Source organism: Eurosta solidaginis, chromosome 5 (assembly GCF_040869045.1).
Source record: "Eurosta solidaginis isolate ZX-2024a chromosome 5, ASM4086904v1, whole genome shotgun sequence".
In the NCBI taxonomy this organism is placed as follows: Eukaryota; Metazoa; Arthropoda; class Insecta; order Diptera; family Tephritidae; genus Eurosta; species Eurosta solidaginis.
In genome coordinates, this window is record NC_090323.1 from 18223256 (window position 1) to 18249309 (window position 26054).

General features: G+C 37.0%; 2 protein-coding genes across 5 annotated transcripts in view; both read right to left on the reverse strand.

Moving 5' to 3' along the window:
• E(bx) (nucleosome-remodeling factor subunit NURF301 E(bx)) overlaps positions 1 to 6068 on the reverse strand; it is a 74462-nt gene extending 68394 nt beyond the window's left edge. For 2 of the 3 annotated variants that reach the window (XM_067791530.1, XM_067791531.1), the window contains exons 1-2: positions 5773 to 6068; positions 5160 to 5556 (exon numbers count right to left, since the gene is read on the reverse strand). In XM_067791530.1, coding sequence (XP_067647631.1) covers positions 5160 to 5430 — 271 coding nt within the window. In that variant the 5' untranslated portion in view covers positions 5431 to 5556; positions 5773 to 6068. The remainder of the gene's footprint in view (positions 1 to 5159; positions 5557 to 5772) is intronic. The other variant, XM_067791529.1, reaches the window with a different exon arrangement.
• A 2648-nt stretch (positions 6069 to 8716) lies between these two features.
• SH3PX1 (sorting nexin 33-like protein SH3PX1) lies at positions 8717 to 20705 on the reverse strand. 2 transcript variants are annotated; one of them, XM_067790608.1, is made up of 4 exons: positions 19815 to 20705; positions 19107 to 19756; positions 10311 to 10629; positions 8717 to 10247 (listed from the first exon to the last, which is right to left on the reverse strand). In XM_067790608.1, exons 1-3 carry the CDS (start codon positions 20610 to 20612, stop codon positions 10338 to 10340), a joined length of 1740 nt encoding a protein of 579 aa, XP_067646709.1. In that variant the 5' UTR covers positions 20613 to 20705; the 3' UTR covers positions 8717 to 10247; positions 10311 to 10337. The 2 variants fall into 2 exon arrangements, with proteins under 2 accessions (XP_067646709.1, XP_067646708.1); XM_067790607.1 differs by having other exon boundaries at positions 8717 to 10629.
• Between the last annotated feature and the right edge of the window lie 5349 nt (positions 20706 to 26054).

Below are 26054 nucleotides of genomic sequence, written 5' to 3' on the forward strand. Positions count from 1 at the left end.
AAAAAATAGGAGTTAATCTGTTATTACTTGCGACCATATGGTAGTAAAATTTGGATGCTTTTTTGTGCACTTTTTTAGAACCTGGAGCAGTTTTCCGATTAAGGGCGGTTTTGACCATCTCCAGTTAAGGCAAAGCGCACACGAGGCTACGCGTCATAGACGCTGCAGGCGAAATCTGTACGCTTTGATGTCGAACACATGTACTTGATTGGAGAGCTGCGTACGAGGCGTAAGCTGCATGAAAGCGACAAAGCATGAAATACGTCTAGAAAAGACCAAGAAGAAAATGTTTGCTTACAATTTTTCGTTTGCAAACTTGTGAAATTTCTTTCACTTATGCGCGGTGGTGAAAACTTTCCTTTTTAGTTTTATACTCAATCAACTTTTGTATAATGGCAATTATAAAAAATAATTGAATTTTTTAGAAACATTTTTCTTTTTGTAGCGACGCTTGGAATTAGCTACGTATGCAATTATTGAAGCGTAGAGGAGTTGTAGCAACAACAACGTGAACCAAATGCAACAACAATGTGAACCATATGGATCACATTGTTGTTGCATTTGCTTGTTAAATCTCTATCCGGACCTGGTTCATGTTTCATTGGAACACGAGGGTTGAACGCGTTTATGAAGCGCAGTTTTTCATATAGATGCGTTTAACACATTATGAGTAGAATGCACTTAGTTTTATGGGGAACGGCCCTCTCATTTCCCTCCATAACGTATGTATGTATTGCAACTCTGCTTTAACCTTAATTTCTGTTCTTCATCCCCAAGCTAAGCTGTATTAAAATATTTTTTTAAGGGTATACTACGCAGAAGGACATCACCGTGGCGTAGCCCAGGCTTATTTTTTATAAGCGCGGCCGAAGGCCGCCTATGCAGAAAGGTGTTCCACGCAGAATTACTGTGCATAGCGCAGCCGGTGTTGGATCGGCTAAGGCTGTTCTACGCAGAATTACTGTGCATGTTTAGTTAAGCCTTTTTTGAAAAAAAAAATAAAATTATAGTATTTTGTCAATAACACATTTTTTCGACTTATTATTCGATTTATGATAAGTTAGCAATCATTTTCCCATAAAAACAATTTTATTATAGAAATTTCTTCTAGATGTTTTATATATCAAACAAAACCTTGTTTTATTACCTGCTGAGCTGGCAATACTCAGGGCTGTCATGGAAACCAATTGCGGTCGGGATCGGATTTAAAAACGACAAAAAAATTACTTTGGTGTCATGAAATCCAATGTTATCGGTTTAATGTTCGAATTGGAATTAGTGTCGGTTTTAGGTGTCACAGAATCCGACAATATCGATTTTGCTATCGGAAACAATCCAATCAATTAAATGCTGTTAGATTTCATTTTTTCCTAGTCGTATTTCCCTTGCAGTTGAGTATTTTCTAACAATGTAAGTAAATAAAGGTTTATTTTATAGAAATAAATGTAAATTTACATATATTTTCATTCTTAATAGGGGAAAACATAAAAATTCAATACAAAACAGTATTTTGACTGAATTTATGGAGAAACATCCATATATTGCGAAGGGCTTCCCGAAGCACATCATCTAAAATCGCTGACACCGTGCTTCTACCTATACTCGTGCAAGAATCCTTGCCAACTGATCTTTGATAGGGTCCTTCAGCTAAAAATCGTAAGGTAGCTGCTAGTTGAACGTGCTGCGGGTTTAAACGTCTTTCAATGATGTCCAATACCATTCGGATAGCCTCTTTGTTTATGCGATAGTATGCAATGTAACTGGAAATACCCTATAAATATTTGGAAACCCACATTAAGAAATATTTTAAATTACGCTGTCTCTGGCAACTTAAATGGATTGCTGCGATCTCTCAAAATTTTCCTTTTGACACTCTTGCAACTTTCTTCTTCCAATAACATAAATGCTACAACTGCTGATGTCATTTTGATGTCAATAAATTTGTTTATTTCTGTTTAAATGCACAAAACAACTATTTTATAAAATTTTGCCAAAAAATTAACATCAAAATTGCCGGTGCATCGCAAAACAGCTGATTCGAATATCGCTTTTATTTACATTCGAAAAGAGTAAAACCAGTACGGTTTTATGACATCAATTTAAATTAATATTGGTTTGTAATTCCGACAAAACGCAAAACCGACTTGGATTCCATGACAGCCCTGACTGTTCACTTTCATATGTTTTCATTTGGACAGAATTTTTTTGCAATATTTGTGTTGATATTTTATAAGTAAACTAGCTTTACCAGGCGCACGTTGTAACACCCGAGATCGAATGGATGTTGCGTTATTTTTTCTGTTTTGTTTGTTGATAATTTAATTTATTGTTCTGTAAATTGAATTGAATTTTGTACGCATATTTGGTGAAATTTTCTGTTAAAACATTTTATTCTTGTATCTTATTGTATCTTCATTTGGATAATTCACAATTTTATCTTCATCTGTAACTGTGTCGATCGATTTATATTTCGTTACTTCACCAGGAAATTGATTTTGAAAGCGATCATTGATTTTGTTAACATGATCATTTTTGGGAGCTAAGATAGTTCTTTCGCATAGCCAAAAAATTTAAAATTCTTAATTCTGAAATATGAAAAACTTTCGTCTTGATCCAAGGAACCTCGAGCCAAAATTTGGTGATGATCGAAGTATAGCAAACACGTTTTCATGGGGAACACACACACAGAATTTGATTTTTATAGAAGATGTAGATAGACTGAAGCTAAAAAATTTTTTTAACAGCGGCAGATTACTAAACTTCCAAAGGCATAACAGCTAAACTCAACAATGCAGTCAAACTTTAGGTATTAAAATAACTTAAGTTAATACGGCAGCCATAGTTTTTCCCCATTCCACATTTTACTGGAGGTTGTAGGACTTAACAACGTCACATAGCTCCTTACCAATTTTAATTATCCTACCATTACGACATGCAGATATATGCAATATAATATATTCCATTTGTATGCGAGGTGCCACGCCCCCTTTTTCCCAATTCCGCATTTTCTTGGTGGTGTTAGGGATTGACCTCATATAACTCCTTACTGAATTTCAATGTTCTGGCATGTATACCTTCAAAGTTATGCAGTACCAAAGATTCCATTTGAATGGGAGGTGCCACGCCCCTTTTTCCCAATTCCGCATTTTCTTGGTGGTGTTAGGGATTGACCTCATATAACTCCTTACTGAATTTCAATGTTCTGGCATGTATACCTTCAAAGTTATGCAGTACCAAAGATTCCATTTGAATGGGAGGTTCCACGCCCCCTTTTTCCCAATTCCGCCTTTTCTTGGTGGTGTTAGGGATTGACCTCATGTAACTCCTTACTGAATTTCAATGTTCTGGTATGTATACCTTCAAAGTTGCATTACTAAAGATTCCATTTGTATGGGTGGTGCCACGCCCCCTTTCTCCAAATTCCGCATTTTCTTGGTGGTGTTAGGGATTGACCTCATATAACTACTCATTGAATTTCAATGTTCTTGCATGTATACCTTCAAAGGTATGCAGTACCAAGGATTCCATTTGTATGGGAGGTGCCACGCCCCTTTTATATATCGAAATTATTTTTAGCCTAAAACCTTTCCCTTGATCGAAGGAACCCATAACCAAAATTTGGTGATGATTGATGTGTGGGAAATACGTTTCCATAGCGAACACACACACACAATGAATTTGATTTATATATATACATATATGGCTAAACCGATTTGGGATTTCAAAATCAACTAACCATCATCTCTCCTTCCTGTATCTTTCCTAAAAATTTCATGGCAATCTGTTGAGCCGTTCTCGAGTTGTGGAGTGACAATGAAAATGTACACTTCTTTATATATACATATATAGATTAGTGAAAATGAAAAAAACATTTTTTTCGTTAATTCGTGCTAGTTAGATTATGTTAATATACCAAGTATAAAAAGTAAAGTGATGTGTGCGCTTAAAAGATTGCAAACATGCGGGAACCATATATATCACACAAACCTGTTTTCGCCGATAACTTTTGAACCACTTTCGGATTCTTAATCTAGACGTAAATGCGCGTCTTTTGATACCTCACTCGAAAATCTTGGCCCAACTTTAGGGTTGGGCCCCTAAACTGCACTACTACCGAAATTATTTTTCACACACTTGTTGGTACTTTTCTAAAATTTTTCAGTTAAAAACTGTAATTTAACAAATGAACAGAACACAAAATACGTTAGCAAGTATTTTTCTTGTATAGTGAGGATGTTTATAACACTGCTTCGCCAAATTTTGTATGTGAACGGGCAAGGCGATATAAACTTCAATTGCCAAGCCTGAAGGTCCTTCATATTTTTAATAGCAACCAACATCTTGGTTGATTGTGGCGATGTTACTACTGGAATGCATAAGCTTGTGTTAAACGCTCTATATGAAAAATTTCATTGTGGCGCGGCCTTTACAACGTATGCAGCGCTGTGGTAAAGGCAAAAACAAGAGTACAAAGGAAAAACAATAATACAAGCCATACAAACAAAAAAGGAAAATAAATAGAAACTAAAACAAACAACAAAACAGAAGGAAAGAAGAAAACGAATATAAGCATGTAAAAAGAAATAATAGAGGATCAGATTTTTTTACAACAGAATAAGAACGTACAACCAGTCATGTAGAAAAATTTATTCTCGCTACGTGTAACTTTTCCATGATGATAAATATGTAATCTCGTACCTGAGGATAATCATTGGATGGATAATTTGTTCCAGTCACACCAACGGTGGCTACAAAATTCAATTAAATATTATCCTGATTCTTAAAATGGTAATTTTATACGACAGCATGACACTCTTACTACACGTCCAAAAATATCTAGACGGGTGTCAAAAGATGCGTTTTGGTACTTTTAGCCTACTTCTGAATGTGATTGATTTGGTTATTGCAGCAAACTCCCACCGAAATGCTTAAACGGAAATATGCATTGCACACTAAAAATATGTTGGTAACAAGCTTAACTAAATTTCTATTTCGCAGGTTTAATTAATGTATTGGGATTAAAAATCTAGCTGATGTATGCAAATTAAGATCAAACCCTCTTGGTTGTATAAATAGTATGTTAATTCATATGCGGGTTTATCAACTTATAACTAAAGAAAACAAAGTAAACAAGGTGGTTTGTTTATTCGGTTATTTACCTCCTCTCCGGCTAACATTCGCGGTGCTGCTTGTCGATTTGCGTGATCTGCCCCGTGTACTCTTGCTGGTGGATTTGCGATTATAGCTGCGACTCCCATCGCTTTCCTGTGGTGATGAAGCACGCGATGCAGATGGTGTACTTAGTTGAGAATCTCCAGGCTTACTTAAATATTTTGGCTTCTTTAACAGCTGATAATTAAATTTGGGGCCAGCACGCTCATTCGGCGTCTTCGGCGGTCTACCCCGCTTTCGACTGCCTCGTCCACTCATACTTTCGCCAAGTGAGGTGTTTAATTAAAATTTTATTTAAAATATATATATATAATATAAAACTTTCAACAATATGTTATTTAAAATAACTTTATAAAAATAAACAACACACGGATATTGGAAAATCTGCGGAAAAATTAAGAATAAAAATTGAAGGTTATTTTTTTTACTGAACACATACAGAATAAGTAGGTATTCTCTTCTTCAAGTTTTTGACATATAGCATAAGGCAATTTAATATCATTCATTACAATTAACAAAAACAAAATGCATTTATGAATGAATGGATTTTAAAAAAAATTAAATTGCTTGCATTTTCACATTCTATCAAAAATACTCTACCTTCTCCCCAAAACTGTATCTTTAGCGCTTATTCAATTGATGGCTTCGCCAGTCGCAAACTCAAGCCCTAACCAGTCCGCCATTATGAAAAATAATTTTTCACCTTTTTGTTCATAACCGATTTATTCTTGCACAAAATTTTATACACTATCGAAAAAGCATCAGCACTTTTATTTAATTTATAACAAATTTGCACTGTTCAACAACAATTTATATGTTTTTTATTAACTTTTTATTCTATAAAGATTTTTCCTCACTTTTTAACTCGCAAAACGTACAGTAAGCAATCAGCCAATCATAGCGCGTTTTCTATTTTACAACGCCGAAGACGACCTCTGGCAGTCGTTTCGTGCAACATGGCGTATCGAGGCTGCCACCCGTCGATATAGAGTACATTAAGTGCGCAACAGTGCAAAATATTGACATGGTAGATTGCAAGGCTGATAGTGGTGAATGGCGAAATTGATGAGGCGAATGGACGATGATTGGTAAATGCATTGATTTCAAAGCGTGGGACTTTCTCCCGGCCGTGGGGCTTTTTTTCATAATACGACTTTTTGCTTTTTGTTTGTGGCTGCGCTTTTCGGTACAACATGTTTTGTAGCTAGATGCCGCTAGGTGGGTCTCCTAAGCATTATCTAAGCGAGGATAAGGGTTTTTACGCGCAAACGTAAAAGTGTGTAAAGAAACCGGCTAATATGATCCATATGGATCAATTTGTTGTATTTGCATGTTATTTACAGGTTGTGCATGTGGTGAAAAACCAAATGACTGATTGGTATGGTGTGTTAATAACTAGGGCGTTATGGTAGCTTGCCACGAGCTTTAATCCGATCCACCGTTTCAGGGTCCTTATTCTATAACAAGGCATTGTGTACAACATATGTCAGTTAGTCAAAATCAATGCTAATTTTCTTTTGACTTGGCATTCTGCTGCACGGCGAATTAGGTTAACAATTTATTTGGCATCGCAATCAAGGCGAATTCAGTACCAGATGTTGTTATCCCAACAGCTGATTGCTTCTTCTTCATTATTTTACATACAACGCCTTGTATAACAATATGTCAGTTAATCGAATTCAATGAAAATTATCCTTTCACTTGACATTGTTCTGCACGGCGAATTGGGAATTCACTTTGCCACCTCCTGGTATGGATTCGCCTTGACTCCTAAATTTCAATACGCATTATACTGAGATGCAACTGAAATATGTGTCTATGTTTCACCTCTACATTAATTTTATATATCACCTCAACAAATGGTGTGTGTCCACTATTCATTGCAACCGATTCAGCTATATGTTATACACCTCTGTTTGGGAAAACACGGAGAATAGCAAGACGTACCGAATTAATATAATTTGGGGAAACATGGTGAATAGCAAGACGTACCGAATTGAAAGGACTTTCGCAAACAGAAAAATGGAATTTTTAATATGAATACTTTATAATTAATCAGTTGAAGAAAAATGTTGTTAAAAATCAATCAATTACACACAATCATATTAATGCCACCTCAAAAGACGCATACCGGTGCTTATACGTTGCACCTTAGTTAAATTTTTATGTAAGGAACATTTTATATTTAAAGAACACGTTACTTGGTGTGGATTTTCTCAATCGAATAAGGGGGAAAATGGGGAAAATTCAACAAGTTCATGGGATTTGTTTTATCGATGAAAGGCGAGATGGATAAGAATGGCAAGATGAACATGGCGAATTGTTTTTGTAAGACGAACCAGATATTATTCGGTTTTTATATTTGCAACGCTAACAAAGCTGACATGTGCCAATATGACACTAAGGCCCAGTTTATCAGTGGTTGGTTAAGCTAAGCTTAAACTAAGCTTGCTTAAACTCTATTCAAATTTAAACTCCAGTTAAACTACTGAGCAGTTTTTCAGTCACAGTTTAAGGCCGCCTTTGTGGTATGCTGTTTTGTGCGGCAACATTGGTTTTTTTATTATCTAGATAATTTGTAGATCTGGCAACAGCTGGATTTTGTTTACCCAACAAACATGGAAAAAAATTCTCCGGCGAAATTATATCTAGTGCCGGAAGTGATATCCAAAATCATTATTTAATTATTCTTAAACCAGATCGTTCTCGAGTTGATATCCAACTTCATTCTCAAGTCACTATCCAACCTTTGAGAAATTTTGTAAAATTAAAAGTTTTCCAGTTGATCTCCAACGTCATTAATATTTTCCAATTATTATCCTAATTTCGAGAGATTTTGAGAAATGTACAGTTCTCAAATGAATATTCAACCCATTTCTCCAGTTGATATCTTACATTATATATCGAGCTGAGGTGGAGTTGAAAAAAATCTCCAAGGAGGTACCACCAAAACCAACAGCTATTTATTGTGACAAATAAACACCTGGCTGATAGCAGTAGTGAAGCGTAATTAATCAAGAATAAATTATATAGGCGGCCGCCGTGGTGTGATGGTAGTGTGATCCGTCTACCACACCGAAGATCCTACATCAACATCATTGAATCTTACATTTGAGTCCAGTTAGAGAGCCACAGTTGTTAATTACACTTTTTTCAACTTAAGTATTAGCATAGTTTGCTTTATAAAAAGTTCCCTCTTTTGCTGAGTACGCTATGATTCTCGAGTTGAGCTACTGTTTCGAAACATCACTTGAGATTTTAGAAGTATGCCTAGTTATCAACATGTGCTCTAATGGTACTCAAGACCAAATGCTGTTTGGGTATATTCGACGCCATTTCGTACGAACGCAAATAACTGATAGGTTAACTAGAGTTTAAACCTGCAGATCGGCAGCATAAGCTTAGCTTAAACTTCAGTTAAAGTAGACTGAAAAACTGCAGAATAAGTTTAAGCGTAGTTTAACTGACAAACTGAGTTGAACTTGTACTGAAAAACCGGGCCTAAATCAACAAATTTGCTATTCAAACTCCACTTATTTGTGCGTATAGTTTTTCTCTGTATACTTGTATATTTAAATATAAAATATATATTTTTAACACTTTAGTACACTCACGTTATTTAGATAATATCCACAATACATATACATATATAAAATACTTTGAAATAAAACAAAAGCCGTCTAAAAACAAAATTACCAAAGTCGTAAATGCACGCTAAACACAAATAATCATTTAACATTAGGGTGTGCCCATTTTCTATTTTCTTTTTAAGCCCCTTGAAATGGTTGCGCTACACAACCCCTTGAATAAATTTGGTATTTTAGTCACCTCCTACGACAGCATTACATTACTTTTTTTTACATTAGGGTGTGCTAATTTTCTATTTTCTTTTTAAAGATACTCTATTACGGCTAGTAACACAAAACTGGACGACAGAAACGGCCGTGAGTATTCAGTAACAAAAAACTCAAAACTCTTTATACAGAACAATTTAGGGCGGTTTTTTTTTTTTTTTTTAGAAAATAAAGCCACCCTCTTGGTGCTTCTCAACTCTCTCATGCGTTTGTGTTTTATTTTCATAAAATATTTTCCACTGTATAAGTTTTGATTACCTACAAATAGTGCAAGCTTGCAAAGCACGTTGGGGCCTAGTTAAAAATTTAGAATTTAAGGTTGCAACATGAGGGTAACATATTTTCCAAAAAAGAAAATGTCATAAGTAAACAAAAGTTTAACCCTGCCAATTTGGGAGCTTTGTACGTAAATGGTCATGGTTGCTAAGCTCAACTTTAAAAGTATGTAGCTTAGCTCGCAATGATAAAAAAGACCACAAGCATTAAAATTTAAGGTTTAAACTTTGGTCAATCAGAACAGTAGCTCGCCATGGATATTGTTTTTGGAATGATATACTGCAAATAATGTTGAAAGCTACTTCTTTGTATTACTATCTTACCATTACTGCAACATAAAAAATCGCCCAAACCAAGTATACATAGTGTACGGCAACTGCACAACAAAAGATTGCACAATTATTATTAAATAATATAATGCAATATAATTACACACATGGATGTTAATGAATATTATATAAATTTAAGCAATTGTTTAATAATCTTTAAAATAATAAACAAAGCACTATTGTTACATATCTACATACATATGGATGTCTATAGCTTAGAAAGCATATTATGCTTGGATTTTCAAGAATCACAAGAAATTTAAAACCAATGGTAACTGTGGCACTTAAGCTTTAGACGATTTAAATTTGATTTAATTGAAAAATACTATACCGAATTTCAAAACTAGATTGAGGAACATTCCTTGCTTGAATTTTGTTTGAGTAAATTTTTATTAAATTTACGTTGATTTACACAAAACGGATGTGGCATTCCTTAAGCATATTCTGAAATGGGGTTTTAGTTTACAGGCATAGTTAAGAAACATTATCTAAAATAATCTGCCTTCCACTCAGCACTCGATATAAGTTTGTAACATCTTTTTTAATTTAATTTGTTGTGCTACACCCGTTTGTGTCCAATTTATTTTCATTTAAACTCTGTGATCTAATATAAGCACTAAAACAATATAAAAAAAATGTAAAACATCAGCGTTTGGTTAGAGCTTAGGGATCAGCGTACCCATGTATATATGTATAGAAGATAAACTTAATCAAATTGACGATAAGCTTCCTGCAGTCTGTCAACGACATTTGAATAAAATTTAATTTGTTCCTCAATGAATGATTTAAGCGCCATTTTAAGATGCGTATCACGTTCTTGTTTAAAATGTGACATTTCTGCCATTACAGCGTATGAAATCACATCGGTACGACGATTTACATCGGTCATCTGGGCATTGCTCATTTTTTGTTCAGCAGTTAGACGTTCGCAGTCTTTACGTTTTTGCATTGCACCTTTGTGTGTTGATAGGATATCGGGAAAGCTATTGAGCACACCTCTGAAAGAAGGGAGAAAACATCTTTTTAACGGTATATACATTAAATATAATATAGCACATAAATTATATCAGTAGTACTACTTCTGAGCCCATCTTATATATCAAAATGAATGCAAAATCTGTTGGTTATTTTATAACTAAAGATGAAGTGAAAGGATGAATCGATTTTTTAAATTATAGCTGCGTTGACTTCGAATAATTTCATAGATGGCTTGTAAGTGGTTTTTAGTTCTACGCGTTTTCAAGATATCGGACAAAATTTAATATAGACCAGAGGGGCCCTAGCAGGGGTTTTCATAATTTGAGTATCAAACAGGAAATTTAATCAAGGGGCGGAGGCTAAAAAGAAGATTGAGAAGGAAATGGAAGGTTGTACGACATGCCATAGGCAGAAAAAGAAAACATGAGAAATAGGAGTGGTAAACATAAAAAAAAGAGCAAAGGGGAAAGATACGGAAAAAAGTCCCCAGCGGGTTAGGGGGTCAGAATATACCCGCGGTAGGTATGCCTGTCGTAAGAGGCGACTAAAATACCAGATTCAAGGGGTTGTGTAGTGCAACCTTTCAGGTTGCCAGCGCAATATATAGCTTCTCCAAACCCCTTTGTCAACCTCACCTATCCGCGGCGAATCCTGTTTCACTAACAGACGAGGCTCTGGCGACCCCAAGCTCCTCATGGAAGTTGGGGGTGGGGAGGGAGGGATGGCCTGAAGGTTTAACGTGGTCATATAAATCGTTCCCAAGATGGTCGGGCTAGCACCTTAATGGTGCTGTGTTATCGGAGCGTACCGGATCTGTATCCGGCAAAGGACCATCACATCGATAACACTCCCCAAAGCCTTCGGGGAGAAACCTTATCGCTACAACAACAACAACATACGGAAAAAAGGGATCAGGGAAGACGGAAGAAAAAGAAAAGCTTTTCAGTGGAAAATCGTCTGCCTTGCAGATGCCATAAAACACGTAGGTCCCGTTTCGCCAATTTGTAGGAAAAATTTAAAAGGAGCACGACGCAAATTGGAAGAGAATCTCGGCCTTAAATCTTTTCGGATTATTATTTATTTTTTATCTTCTTGTTGTTGTTGTAGCAGTGCAGGGGTGTTAGGGGCGTTCGTTCCACATTGCAAATGAAGAAATGGTTGGTGTCAGGTGGGAACACATCACAAGCAGGACATATGTACATTATGTATGTGGGGTTCAAAAGGTATTAACACGCTCTTTTCTTTCAAATTACGTCAAATTGTTTGTATTTCATTTATTTCGGTTTTACAATTAACATTTCAAGTTCGTATTATTTTGCGTTGTACCCTACTATTTTAGGTTACATAGACACGTTTAGTTCACATTTACACATGTTTTAGTTCAAATTTATTTATTTAGTTAAACATTTTTACTTTGCACTTATGCTTCGGCATATACAAAAAAGAAGCTATTTTTACTTGCCCTGGCGCGTCCGATTCACTACTCAACTTCATATGAACTGTCCTCAAGCGCAAACTATGACTTTGAAATTTGTCTATTCGCTATTTTAAAAGTTCCGTTATCCCTTTGTTGCTTGTTTGCATTTTATCTTATTTATTCATGTTTCTGCTGTTAGTCCGTTGTCCGCCTGCAGTCGCTTTATGACATACAGTGTTGTAAAATGTCTTAATTACTTTAAGGCTCCCACATCCGGCCATCCTGAGTTTAGTTCGCCTCGAACGATGGGTCGAATGCCTTCATGTACTCCGCTACCGTTGTACTACGTCTTGGACCCTCGTGGTCTCCTACCTTCTCCACTTCGTATCTACCGTGATTCAATTTCTTGGTAACTCTATATGGTCCTAAGTACTTTGGTTTCAGTTTTAACCCTGTGCCGAACTGGGTACGCTTGATGGCTACCAGTTCGCCTAGTTTATACTCTATTTCCCGTTTTCGTTTAGCGTTAAAATTTCTCTTGTTTTCTTCTTGAATCTTCTCTATGTTCTCTTTTGCCGTCTGTCGGACTTCATAACGTTCACTATCTATCTCTTCGACTCTAAGTTCTTCTAACATTTCCCTAAGTTCTGGTACATCCGCAACCCTCATTTCTAACCCCGTTAGGATTCTAAAGGGTGAGAATTTTGTGGTTCTGGGAGAAGTATTATTTATAGCGCGTTGTACTCTATCTACATGTTTGTACCAGGACTTTGGATCGTCGACGCAGAGTTTAGTTAGCATTGGCAAAATAACTCTATGAATCCTCTCGACTTGACCGTTACCTCTAGGGACACCTGTGGCTATGTTTAAAAGTTGTATATCTTCGCTTACGCAATATTCCCTGAAGGAATTTGACGTAAACGCGGTACCCCTGTCAGAAATAATACGTTTCGTATTGCCGAAAACTGACGACTGCCCTTTTAGTATGTTGATCACCGATTCTGCGCCCGTGTTCTTCGTCGGATAAAGCCATGTGAACTTTGAGAACGCGTCGATTACAACAAATAGGTAATTGTATTGCTTGTTTGTCGTTTCCATTGGCCCTAAGTGGTCTACATGATAAGTACCCAATGGTTGGTCCTCCTTATTGATCGGAGTCAGAAATCCCTCTTTTTTCCCCGCCTTCGCTTCCGAGACAATACATTCCATGCACGATCTAACAAACTTTGCTACCTTCTTTGACAACTGTGGCATGTAATACTTTTTCTCGATTGCTTCTTGAGTTTTTTTGTTAGAAAAATGTCCCTGGTTATGCGCGGTTCGTATAATTTCGTCCTCCATCTGAGATGGGATAACCACTAACGTCTTAACTGGATCTTTGAATAAAATGTCATTGTATAGGTAATAATCTTCGTAAGGACCTGTTTCTAGTACTTTCCTAACTGCCTTAATCCAATCATCGTCCATCTGAGCTAACTTCAACCGATGACTTAATGTATCCTCCAATAGCAAGCACGACATTCTACTGAGCGCGTCTACATGTCTCATTTTTGTTCCGCTACGGTGTTCGATTGTGTAATCAAAATCCTGCAAATACAAAGCCCAGCGTGAAACTCTTAACGGTACATCACGCTTTTTTAACGTCATCGTGAATGCATTGCAGTCGGTTACGACTTTAAATTTGATGCCTATCAGGTAAACCCTCCATTTTTTTAGTGCCTCAATTATTGCTAAAACTTCCAACTCATACGAGTGGAGTGTTTCCTCAAATGGTTTAGTTTTCCTGCTCATATATTGCACAGGATGAAATTCTCTATCGTCGACGTCTCTTTGCAATAAAACCGCGCCTTAGCCGTACATACTTGCATCTGTGTGGACCTCAGTGACTGCTTTAGGGTTATATAAAGCTAAAACCGGGGCCGTAACCAAAGCTACTTTAAGTTGCTGGAATGCGGCTAGCTCCTCGTCTCCCATCTGAAACCTATTGTCTTGGCGGAGAAGCTCAGATAGCGGCTTTGCTATAATCGCGTAACCTTCAATAAACCTTCTGAAATACGACGTTAACCCTAAAAAGCGCTGAAGACTTTTCTTTGAAGTTGGTACCGGAAAACCCTCTACTGCCTTTGTCTTTGCTAAACATGGCTTAATTGTGCTATTTTCTATCACATAACCTAAGAACTCAACTTTTTTCTTCAAGAACTGACATTTTTCCCATTTTATCTTCAAACCACTTGCGGATGCAACTTCCAGAACGAGTTCCAAGCTCTTCATGCCTTCCATTTCGTCTTTCGCCGGAATAATCAAGTCATCCATGTATACGACTACCACGCCTGATTGTATTAGAGGGCGTAATACTGCCGTTATGTACCGTGAAAAGACTGCGGGTGAGTTGGAAATTCCGAATGGGACATAGAGGAACTCGTACTGACCACTATGGGTCACGAACGACGTATATTTTCTGGAATCTTTCTCTATAGGCACGTGGAAGAACCCATTTGACAGGTCGAGCGTCGTGAAGACTTTGGCGCCTTGAAGTCGTTCTAAAACGTCGTCAATTAACGGCATAGGGAAATTGTCTCTATAGATTTTTTCGTTTAACTGGCGGTAATCGCAACAAAGTCTTTTACTTCCGTCTTTTTTCGATACCAAAACCACAGGTGACGCATATTCCGAAGAGCTGGATTGGATGATGCCTTCTTCCAGCCACTTCGCAATTTCGGCGTCTACCCAACACCTATCTTCATATGAAAGTCTCCGTGGCCTTTGATATACTGGCTTTTCATCGGTTAAAATGATCTTCATTTCTACTGGAGACATTTTACTTCTCACGGGTACATAACTTTTAACTAAAGACCTAATTTTTCCTCTTGGAGTGCATCTAAGTGCGCCAGATCTAACTCTTTCTCTCTTTCTTGGCTTTCCGCCGTGCATATATTTCCAAATTCATTAAAAAGTTCGAACGTCTCTTCTTTTCTACCAACAACTGACTTAGTGTCCGTAGCTAATTTGCTATCAACGGCTGACTGTCCACCAGCAACTGCACTACTTCTTTCTATTGTTATTGGCTCACAACTCGCGGACACAGTTCCCCGTTTTCTAAATTGCACTTCATCATTCTTTATTACTATGTCCACCCATTTCAAAACGTCATTGCCAATAATAACACCGAATCTGGAATCTCTCTCGCGAACAACATGAAAGTTAATAACAACTGCGGAGTCATCAAACTCTACTTCGGTCTTAAACCCACCTAAAGTTATCAAGGCACTATCGGCTATACCGAATAGTTGATGCTTTTCGTTGGTTAACTCGAATTCGCCTAATGATACCAACACGTCATATCTAATCAAGCATAAATCACATCCTGTATCTATGAGTGCTGAATGTACGAAGCTCCGAATTTTAATGTCTTTAAAAATAAGTCCGCCCCGTGATACGGTTCTGCTTTTTGTACTCATCATGGTTGCATTAAGCGATTCTGCCTTCAACTCCTTTTTGGGGTTTTTACAATTCGACGCTATATGACCCAGTTGACCGCATTTAAAACAAGTGACTGTAGCCTGGGGACAATTACGCAAAATGCGGTTTGTTTCACCGCACCGAAAACAGCGTTTATCTTGTTGGTGTTGCGCTTGTTTTGGTAACTTCCCAGATTGTTCGCTTGATTTAACTGCAGCTGCTCGGCTACCTCCCCGGATTTTCTCGTAAACTCTTATTTGTTCTTTTAACTCGTTTATGTTTCTTGCCAGGTAGAGATTTGCCTTGTTGGACCTCGTATCTGGCAAGCCATCTATAAAATATTCGATTATGCTAACATCATCTAAATCAATCATTTTCCCTATTTCCATGAGGTTGTACAAGTACTCTTTGTAATCTTCGTTATACTGTTTTCGCCTATTGCGCAACATACGATGCACTTCATTCGCAGATACTGCTGAACCAAATTCTTCTTTTAACGATTTTTTCAAAGAGTCCCAGTCTTTTATACCTTTTTGGCACTGAACAAACATCTTAGCACCACCTTTTAGCAATTGCTTTGCATAAATAAATTTTTGCAATTCATTCCACTGCACTGCTGCAGCATTCTCCTCAAAAATTTCTAACCACTTTTCTATTGATGCTTGGCCTGAACCTGAAAAACAAGACAAAGAATCTTCGATGTCACGAAGTGTGAAGGGTGTTCTAGTTGTTTCACGCACCCCAACGGCAACGGAGTGTACAGAGGAAGCATTCTCGAAGACTTCGTCTTCGTCATCGCTAAGCTCAATTCCATAATGCTCCATAAGTCTGTCTTGAAGGACTACCTTACGACCACTTGTGGAAAGCCCTAGTTCAGTGAGTTTGCTTTTCAAATTACTTACGGTCAACCCTAATATTTCATCTCTATCCATTGTGCCACGGTAAGCTTTATAACTTCTTTTTGGTATCTACCTTGTTATAATGTATTGAAATGGATATTCTTATTTTTTGCAAAAATTAGTACTAAAAGCAATTCTACAATACAATCGAGTTAGTATATAAACTTATACTTATCGTTAGTTTGTCTCCACAGTGTTCAGCTTTCTCATTTGTAAGTGCGGCATCGGCTCGTATCAACAACTGCAACTTAGTAGGTGTAAAGTTTCTTCCATCAACTGCAACATAGGTTCGCCAAATATCATCGGAATCGTAGATTTACTGCTGGGCTACTTCGACTTATTCGCCCATGTCAGTACAGTAACACATCAACGGTTGGGCTTTTACTTAGTCGCCCACAACAACAACATTTAGTTTTACTGCTTGGCTACTCGACTTGTTCACCAACAACAGTACAGTAACACATCCACGGTGGGGCTTTTACTTAGTCGCCCACAACAACAACATTTAAGTTTTACTGCTTGGCTACTCAACTTGTTCGCCAGCAGCAGTATAGCAACACTTCAAGGTTCGTGCTCCGTTGTTCATTAAACGGACGCCGCAAAGCGACAAAATTTATTATTTCTTTTTCACGCAAAATATGAGCGATGAGCATAACGGCTTTTCAACGATAGGGTTTTGCATATAGGCACCCCAATGTATAACTGTTCTATCGTATGACTTCAATTAAACCCGATATGAATTTTTGGTACAGTTTTATGCAGATATTGCTGCATTTCTAGCACTGAATTTTTCACAACGATCTGTGACAAGCTTTTTTTTTTGTATGTACGTGTGTGGCTTAACGGCTTTAGCACAAATAATCGGACGGCACATGAAATAAAAGTTTTTATTAAAAAAAAATTTCCGCACTTCTGACACCATTTGTGGGGTTCAAAAGGTATTAACACGCTCTTTTCTTTCAAATTACGTCAAATTGTTTGTATTTCATTTATTTCGGTTTTACAATTAACATTTCAAGTTCGTATTATTTTGCGTTGTACCCTACTATTTTAGGTTACATAGACACGTTTAGTTCACATTTACACATGTTTTAGTTCAAATTTATTTATTTAGTTAAACATTTTTACTTTGCACTTATGCTTCGGCATATACAAAAAAGAAGCTATTTTTACTTGCCCTGGCGCGTCCGATTCACTACTCAACTTCATATGAACTGTCCTCAAGCGCAAACTATGACTTTGAAATTTGTCTATTCGCTATTTTAAAAGTTCCGTTATCCCTTTGTTGCTTGTTTGCATTTTATCTTATTTATTCATGTTTCTGCTGTTAGTCCGTTGTCCGCCTGCAGTCGCTTTATGACATACAGTGTTGTAAAATGTCTTAATTACTTTAAGGCTCCCACATGTATGTCGGGGGTTGATTCCGGATAGATAAGAGTTTAACCTATAACATATCCAGATGGAAGTTGAGCTAGACAACGGAAGGCTGATTTCCTCTACTGCGAGTTTAGCGTATTTCATTTTAAGAACGGGGTTCCCGGGCAAATCCTGGCATAGAGGTACGACGCTTTTTAATGGATATCTCTGAGGTTATATTTTGCTTTTCTTCTACATACGGCTGAAATCTCAGGTGCCGTATTTTCTCATAATGCTTGCGGAGATGATTTCTTAAGTCCCTAAGAGGCGGAACCTCTTTAATCAGATGTCTATTGGGATGTCCGGGTTTATGGGTACTCAGCAATTCATGTCTCTTCCCTTATGGGGAGTACTCGGGCTCACTGTGTAGATGTTGTTCTGGGCACATAAGAAGACAACCCGTAGCAGTTCTGAGAGCGGTGTTTCAACATGTAGTTTCTTTCAGTGTATATCTTAGGCTTGGCGTCCATTTTTTGGACGCGTAAAATGCAAGCGGCCGGCCAATTCTTTTGTAAGTGGTAATGAGCGTTTCTTTACCTTTACCCCAAGTGCTGCCGGTAAGATTCATCGAACGCATCACATACAAACTATGTATACTGGGCCCCGCCAGCTTTGGTATTATTTCAAAATTTTACCGAAAATATACCTGCGATAATTCTTTTATATTTCAAAAAAAAAAAAAAAAAAACCCTGAAGATTTTGGCCAACCTGATCACGAAAATATCCCCATTTTTTTTTTACATTTACATACATATGCCCTTAAACTTTATATGGACTGCCAAGTGCAAAACTTTATCTACACTTATAAAATTATTGCGCGGAAAATTAGTACTGCTCAATTTTAGTATGCACTATACTCAGTTGCAACTGAAATGTGTCTTTCGTCGTTTTTTTTCCGTTTTGGGAAAACAATTTTTGTGGTTGTTGTTGTTGATGTTGTAGCGATAAGGTTACTCCCCGAAGGCTTTGAGTAGTGTTATCGATGTGATGGTCCTTCGCCGGATACATATCCGGTACGCTCCGGTAACACAGCACCAATAAGGTGCAGGCCGACCATCTCGGGAACCATTTATATGGTCACATTAAACCTTCAGACCATCCCTCCCTCCCCACCCTTAAGTTCCATGAGGAGCTTGGGGTCGCCAGAGCCTCGTCTGTTAGTGAAACGGGATTAGCTGCTCAAAGGTGAGGTTGACAATTTGGTTGGAGAAGCTATATATTGCGCTACACAACCTCTTCAACCCCTTGAACACCTTGGTGGCAACTCGATATGTACCATCAACAACTTAAATTCATATTTCATTACCTGTATATATGTAAACGATCCGAAAAGGGTATCCAATCAAATTTAGGCTGATCACCAAACAGTTGGCCAATACCAATAAAAATGCCACCAACACGTCCTACACCTTCCGATAGAGCAGCCGTTTTCGATGGTGCACGACGTTCATCAATATTTAATGCTTTCGCTAAATCCGATAAACCATCACCAATGCGTTGGAATTCTTTTTTACACTGAGTTTGATAACGTTTCGCGGTATCATTTGATAAAGCTAAAAGATTACGCACAGATGCATCCATTGCATGCACGAATTGGGAGCAACTTTCCATTTGTGCATCAACCATCGATGGTAAAAGCGTTTTCTCAGGTGGTGATATAGCCCAACAATATGTGACACCTACATATGTATCACGTTCTGCTTTCCTTTTTCCAGATTTCCACATTTTATCATCATTACACGTTAGGAAATGATGCCATACTTCACATTGTGATAGTACAGGATGACGACACACCCAATCTACAAACTCTTGCAATTGAACACGTCTATGTTCGACGAATTGTTCTTCATATCTTCCAGAAATTTGCTTATCAGGTAGCGGTGGAATGGGAATAAGACAAAATTTTTCTACCAGTCGCTCGTGCAACCAGTCAAAATGTTTATAGCGTCTTGAAACCTGCAATGGTGAATAAAAAATCAATAAATATCAATGAGAGGATAATCACTTCACTTACAGAAATATTGTTAAAACTCGGCGTTAACTGGTATGCAATAAACGTTTTCATTCCTTTGAATTTAGATTCTTTCTTGGGACTAGCCACAACAACAGTGTACTGTTGATGATTTGTTTGCCAATAACAGAAATTATCCACATATGCAATATGTACAATTTCATGATCAGATAGTTTTTCCTTATTACCCAAACCTAGTATATATGAATCGGAACTTTTTCCAAACATACCAGACTTTTTTAAAGTCGCAGTATTATTTGGTGCTACTGTTGAAGCTAACGACATAGTATCCATATCCATAGGTGCAGCAGGTAAATGTTTGTTATCATAATTACTACTGGAATGTGAGAGTGCAGTAGAGTTGTGTGGGGCTTGGTTATTAGACTTTGGCCCATTACCGCCACCACCACTTGGTCCTATTTCGGAATAAGTGTCGTTATCATCATCCCAGTCATCTTCCCAATCATCATACTCATCAGCAGTTTGATCATAACGGTTTGATGCATCCGCCACAGTGGCCGTTGTGATTACTGCATTTGTAGTGGCTGCGGCGGTTGGTGCAGTAACAGGACTTGTTACATTAGCTTGTATATTGGTATGGTTTTGTGCTTCAGCAGCCGACATCACCTCTACATATGCTGCTGGAAAAAGACCAACTTTTCCTTGACTATTCTTACCCTCCCACCACCCCTCCCCAACGTCTGTTCTTGTTACAGCTAGGATCTCACCAACGTTTATTGAAATTTCCGAAGAGCCTGGCTCTCCAGAGAAATCGTACATTGCTCGTACATAGGATGTCATTTTGATATTAACCAATTAAAATTTCCTTGTGCCCTAAGTACGAAATTTCACATACAAAAAAGTGAGCAATGACAAATAGGTGTTGTTCGAATATAGTGGTGACAAACGACCAAACTATTCAGCATAATATCGATGTTTAGGGCTTCCGTTCACCACAAATCACCCATAGAAGATTGCGCTTGTAAACAAAAGAGCAGCTGTATTTTTTGGGCAATTTTTACGTCATTTTCCTTTAGCTCTGTTTTTTTCTCTCTTTCATTCGCTCAAGCAGTCAAGTGTGACGTAGATGCGCAGAACGAAGCAATTGTGAACTCGTGAATGTGCAATCTGGGTAGGTGATTTGTGTGCGTGCACCAAAAATCACACACACAAGAACGAAGCAATTTTGAACTCGTGAATTCGCAATCTTCTGTGTGAGCATGTAAATAAAAGAGCAGCTGTATTTTTTGGGCAATTTTTACGTAATTCCTTTAACTCTTGTTTTTTTCTCTCTTTCTTTCATTCGCTCAAGCAGTCAAGTGTGACGTAGATGCGCAGAACGAAACAATTGTGAACTCGTGAATGTGCAATCTGGGTAGGTGATTTGTGTGCGTGCACCACAAATCACATACACAAGAACGAAGCAATTTTGAACTCGTGAATGCACAATCTTCTGTGTGTTATTTGTGTACGTGCACAAATCACTCACAGGATTGCGCATGTAAACAAAAGATCAGCTGTTTTTTATGCGCAATTTTTACGTCATTTCCTTTAGCTCTTGTTTTTTATCTCTTTCTTTCATTCGCTCAAGCAGTCAATTGTGACGTAGATGCGCATAACGAAGCAATTTCGAACTCGTGAATGCGCAATCTTCTGCGTGTGATTTGTGGTTCCGTGGTAGGTCATGATGAAATTATAGAAGCTGGCGCATTGCGCATGTAAACATTATTTTATGAGCAATTTTTACGTCATTTTCCTTTAGCTCTTGTTTTTTCTCTCTTTCTTTCCTTCGCTGAAGCAGTCAAGTGTGACGTTCCTGCGCAGAACGAAGCAATTTTGAACTCGTGAATGCACAATCTTCTGTGTGTGTGTGACTGGTGGTAGTCAAAGTATCGTTGAAGCTATCATCACTAGTGACAACCCTACAAGAATACTGACTATCATATGACTATCATCTGATTGTCAGCAATGTTAACCTAACGATCAGCACCTCATACAAACTTTCTATCACAAACTTAAGGGGACTTGCGCAAATGTGATGTAAACAACTGTGTACGTGTGAGTTTTTGTCTCCTTCTTATACACCAACATGGCCTACTGATTAAGTATATAGCCGTACTGCTCACTCTCATTCCTTTTCCTGGATCAGTGCACTCTAACTATCAAAAAGTGTCATACTGTTTTCACACAGACGGCTTATTGAATAATAAAGGCAGTTTTCTACATTAAGACGCTTATTGAGCTCAATCTTCCCTACAAAATTCGAATCTATAATTATTTCATTAGTAGCTAATCGAATGCCTAATGAAGTCAAAAGCACAATGCAACTCTGTTGGCAGCGTTCGGCTTCTTAGTTTTTGGTGTGTTCCGTGCTTAAAAATGTCATTTGTCAAAGTAAATGTCATTGTCTGCATGGCGGAACGATACAAGGTGGCCGCATCGAACAGCTGATTATAACCTTTTTTATTTGATTTGATACATCAACTACCGGCGCAGTACGATTTTGACATTTGTCCATCGAATTTATAAGTACATGGAATTTTTTTTGTTTGTAGGTATGTCACCATGCTGCCACCTTGTATCGTTCCGCCATGATTGTCTGTCATATAGCATTGTCATTTTATTCGCTTGACATTTCATCCTTCATACTAATCGAGCAGTTACTTCTGTGTGAAAGCAAAAAATTTACGATTTCGTTAAAAGGTGAAATGAGATCATTAAGTTTCTGTGTGAAAACAGTATCATAAATGATAGTTTACTGTAGATATCAGGTTTGGCTGTTATACTATCATAAATGACCATTGTTATATTCCGCCAAAAATGAAACAATGCTTTTTGCTTTTTATTTACTTTATTTCATTACGTTTTTAATTTTGTACGTGATAAATGCATACGTGTTTATTATTTGTTTAAAATAAATAGTTTTATAAGAATTCGAGTTCAGAATGTTCAATTTAAATTCAGAAAATAACAAAACACCAGAAGAGCGCTTTCCTCAAGCGGAAACACATTTAAAAATGAATAACCACTAACCACTATTATTTTTCGCGTATCAATTTTTTGAGTGCGCCCCATACATTCCGACAGCTTTTGGTATTTTTTAATATTATTTTCGATTTTTTAGAATCGAGCTTTGAATCGCTTTCCTTTTTATTTGTTAAACTTATTTTTTATATGGTTTTCGTCGGTTGAAAATGGCGGAATTTAAAAAATAACAAGACAACCGTGATAATCATTTGATTGTCATATGACAGTCAGTAGTGACAACATGATTAAATCGGATAAACTGTTCTCGCATACATAAAATTTCGTTGAGAATTATATATCTGTCTCACATGCATAATGGTATCTGCTGTATGTTCTTTTGTTATTATTATTATTATTTATTTATTATTACGGCGTTTCAAGCCCAAAACTTAGATTATTACAAATTATAAATAGATTTTAAAAATAATAGGATTTCTAGCGTTTGGGGTGTCGGAATGCATGAGATTCCGATCAGCACGGGAACTGGTGGTCCTAACGGGCGAGTATTGGAGTCATATCATTGGGAGGTTGGAAGGACGTGTTCTCAATCCTGCCCTACTCCAAGACGTATGATTACACCGTTTTATTATTTATGCTGTCGGAATGCATTTGATTCCGGTCAACCCAAAGGCTAGCAGCTCAGCAGAATGAGCCACTCTTATCGGACGGTTGGAAAGGACGTGTTTCCAATCCTCCCTGTACCAGATTTTATGTAAACATAACTAATTATATCATTGTTGTAGGAATATACGTGATTCACATGAACACTCCAACTGTTTATCTGGGACGATATTTTCAGGAATTCTTTCCTAATTTGATTGCGAGCGATATATGTATTTGACCTGATGCATAAGGTTCCTCTGTGTCTATTTGTATTGCCGTGTACGCCCAAGGATAAGTAACATGAAATACAGATACAAAATATTTTATCTTATTGGAAGGGCTTTGCAATATTCTAATAAACTTTTTTTGAAGGTGTTTAAGTTTTCACAATTTTTAACATGATTAGGTAGTTCATTAAAACATTTTAGGCCTTTGTAAAATATAGTTTGCTTGTCAATTTCTGTTTTGAGAAGAGGTAATCTAAAATTACTATTTTCCCTGATTATGTAAGAATGGGTTTCATTCACATAAACAAGTTTTTCACTTATGTAGGCTGGTAATTTACCATGCTTGATATAAAATACAAATTTCATACTATGGTAAAATATCAACTGTTTCACGCTCAGCCAGTTTAGTGCATCAAGCATACTCTTTATGGAAGTGTCGTACCTCACTTTCAATATAAATCTCATAGCTTTGTTTTGCATAATTTGTAACCTGTCTACTTGTGTTTCATTGGCAATAAAGAATATTGTAGGGCAATATAAGAAGTGTGGTTCTATGATGGATCTATAAACTTTCAACTTATATTTCTTACTAATAAGTTTACACGATCTCTTCCAAAATCCATTTTTTTGCCCATTTTGGCAACAATATAATCAATATGATCTGTAAACCTCAGTTTATTGTCAATCAGGATCCCTAAGTACTTAAATATTTTGACATCTTCATTATTTTTAGATCTAAATTAAGTGATTCTCTATTGGTCGTCCTAGATAAAACAATGAACTTAGTTTTGTTAAGGTTAAGCTTGAGTTTATTAGTGCAAAGCCATCTATACAATGAGTCCAAATCTTCTTGCATTTTGCTCCTTGCTATTGAAATGTCCGTTTCATTTACTTCAAGTAGCGCATCGTCTGCAAACAACCTGACTTTACTATATTTCAGTGCGGATTATATATCGTTTATGTAAATGTTGAACAGGATTGGTGCTAATACCGACCCTTGTGGTAAACATATGTCCACTTGTGCCTCGGATGAGACTACTGACTCGATGGTTGTTCTTTGTTTCCGGTCTGATAAGAAGCTTCTAAACCACTGCAATTCATTTTCCCTAATACCAATTTTTTGTAGTTTATCGAGCATTATATTCCTATCAATTGTTTCGAACGCTCTTTTCAGGTCAATGAAAACTGCTACTATATTTTTTTTTAGGCTCAGCTCTTCCTTCCAGCTAGATATGACGTAATTTAACGCCGTCTCGCAAGAGTGCCTTTCTCGGAAACCGGATTGTTCCTTTGTAAGGATTTTATTATTTTCTAAGTAATTAAGCAGTTGATTTTTTATTACGATTTCCAGAATTTTTCTATGTTCGGCAATGTATTTATCGGCCTTAGTTCTTCTGCCATTATTGAATCTTTTACTTTCCTAATTGGTACTATTGTCGAAATTTTCCACATGTCTGGCACTATTCCAGTAGTCATGGATTTGTTTATAGCGGTTGCATAGAAGAAACCCATGTACGATACCGAATCTTGAATTACGCCTTCTGAAAGTAAATTTTTCACCCAGTTTTATTTTTGAACCTTTTTGCTATACGTAAACATGACCTAGTTGTAAATTGGAAGTCGTTCTGACTCTGAACAACTTCAATTTCCCTGTTTATATCAACAATGCTATCTATAAAGAAGGAGTTCAATGCTTCAGCAATATCGCGAGGTGTATCATATGTCACACCTTTTAAGATCACCGTCAAGATCTTTTCTTGTGGCCCCGTTAAGTTTACAGCATGCTTAAGATGCTTCCACATTAGCTTGCTATCTGAACAATTGATATCAATATTATTCTCCATGTATTTATTTTTTTTAAATTTGATTAGTTTTTTGTAGTACTTCGAGACCATGTTATATTCAGTATAGTCACCCGTTGCTCTAGCTTGTGAGTGCAACCGGTATTTTAGTTTATTCAATTCTGTCAATTCTTGGTCATACCATTTATTTCTTAACTTTACCGTACTGTTTTTTTCAAACGTTAGTACTCCCATACAATCTAGTAAACAAGTATTTATATAGTTGACCATGTCGTTGACATTCATGCTTCTTATTAAACTGAGATCGCAATTCCTCAGTAGAGTCGTCAAGTTATCGGCCGAATAATTCTCCCAGGATGTTGATGAAATGACTCTTCGTAACGGGTTTGAATTACTTACTTTTATAGCAAATGAAATAGTTTCGTGATCGGATATTCTGTGGTCTTCAAGATTTACACAAGACAGTATATCAGCGTTTGCATATAATAAATCTATTTTTGTTTGAGAATTTTTCGCGACTCTTGTATTGAAATTTATTTTTTGTTTCATTGCGCTACGTGCACAAATTTCATTCAGTTTATAGC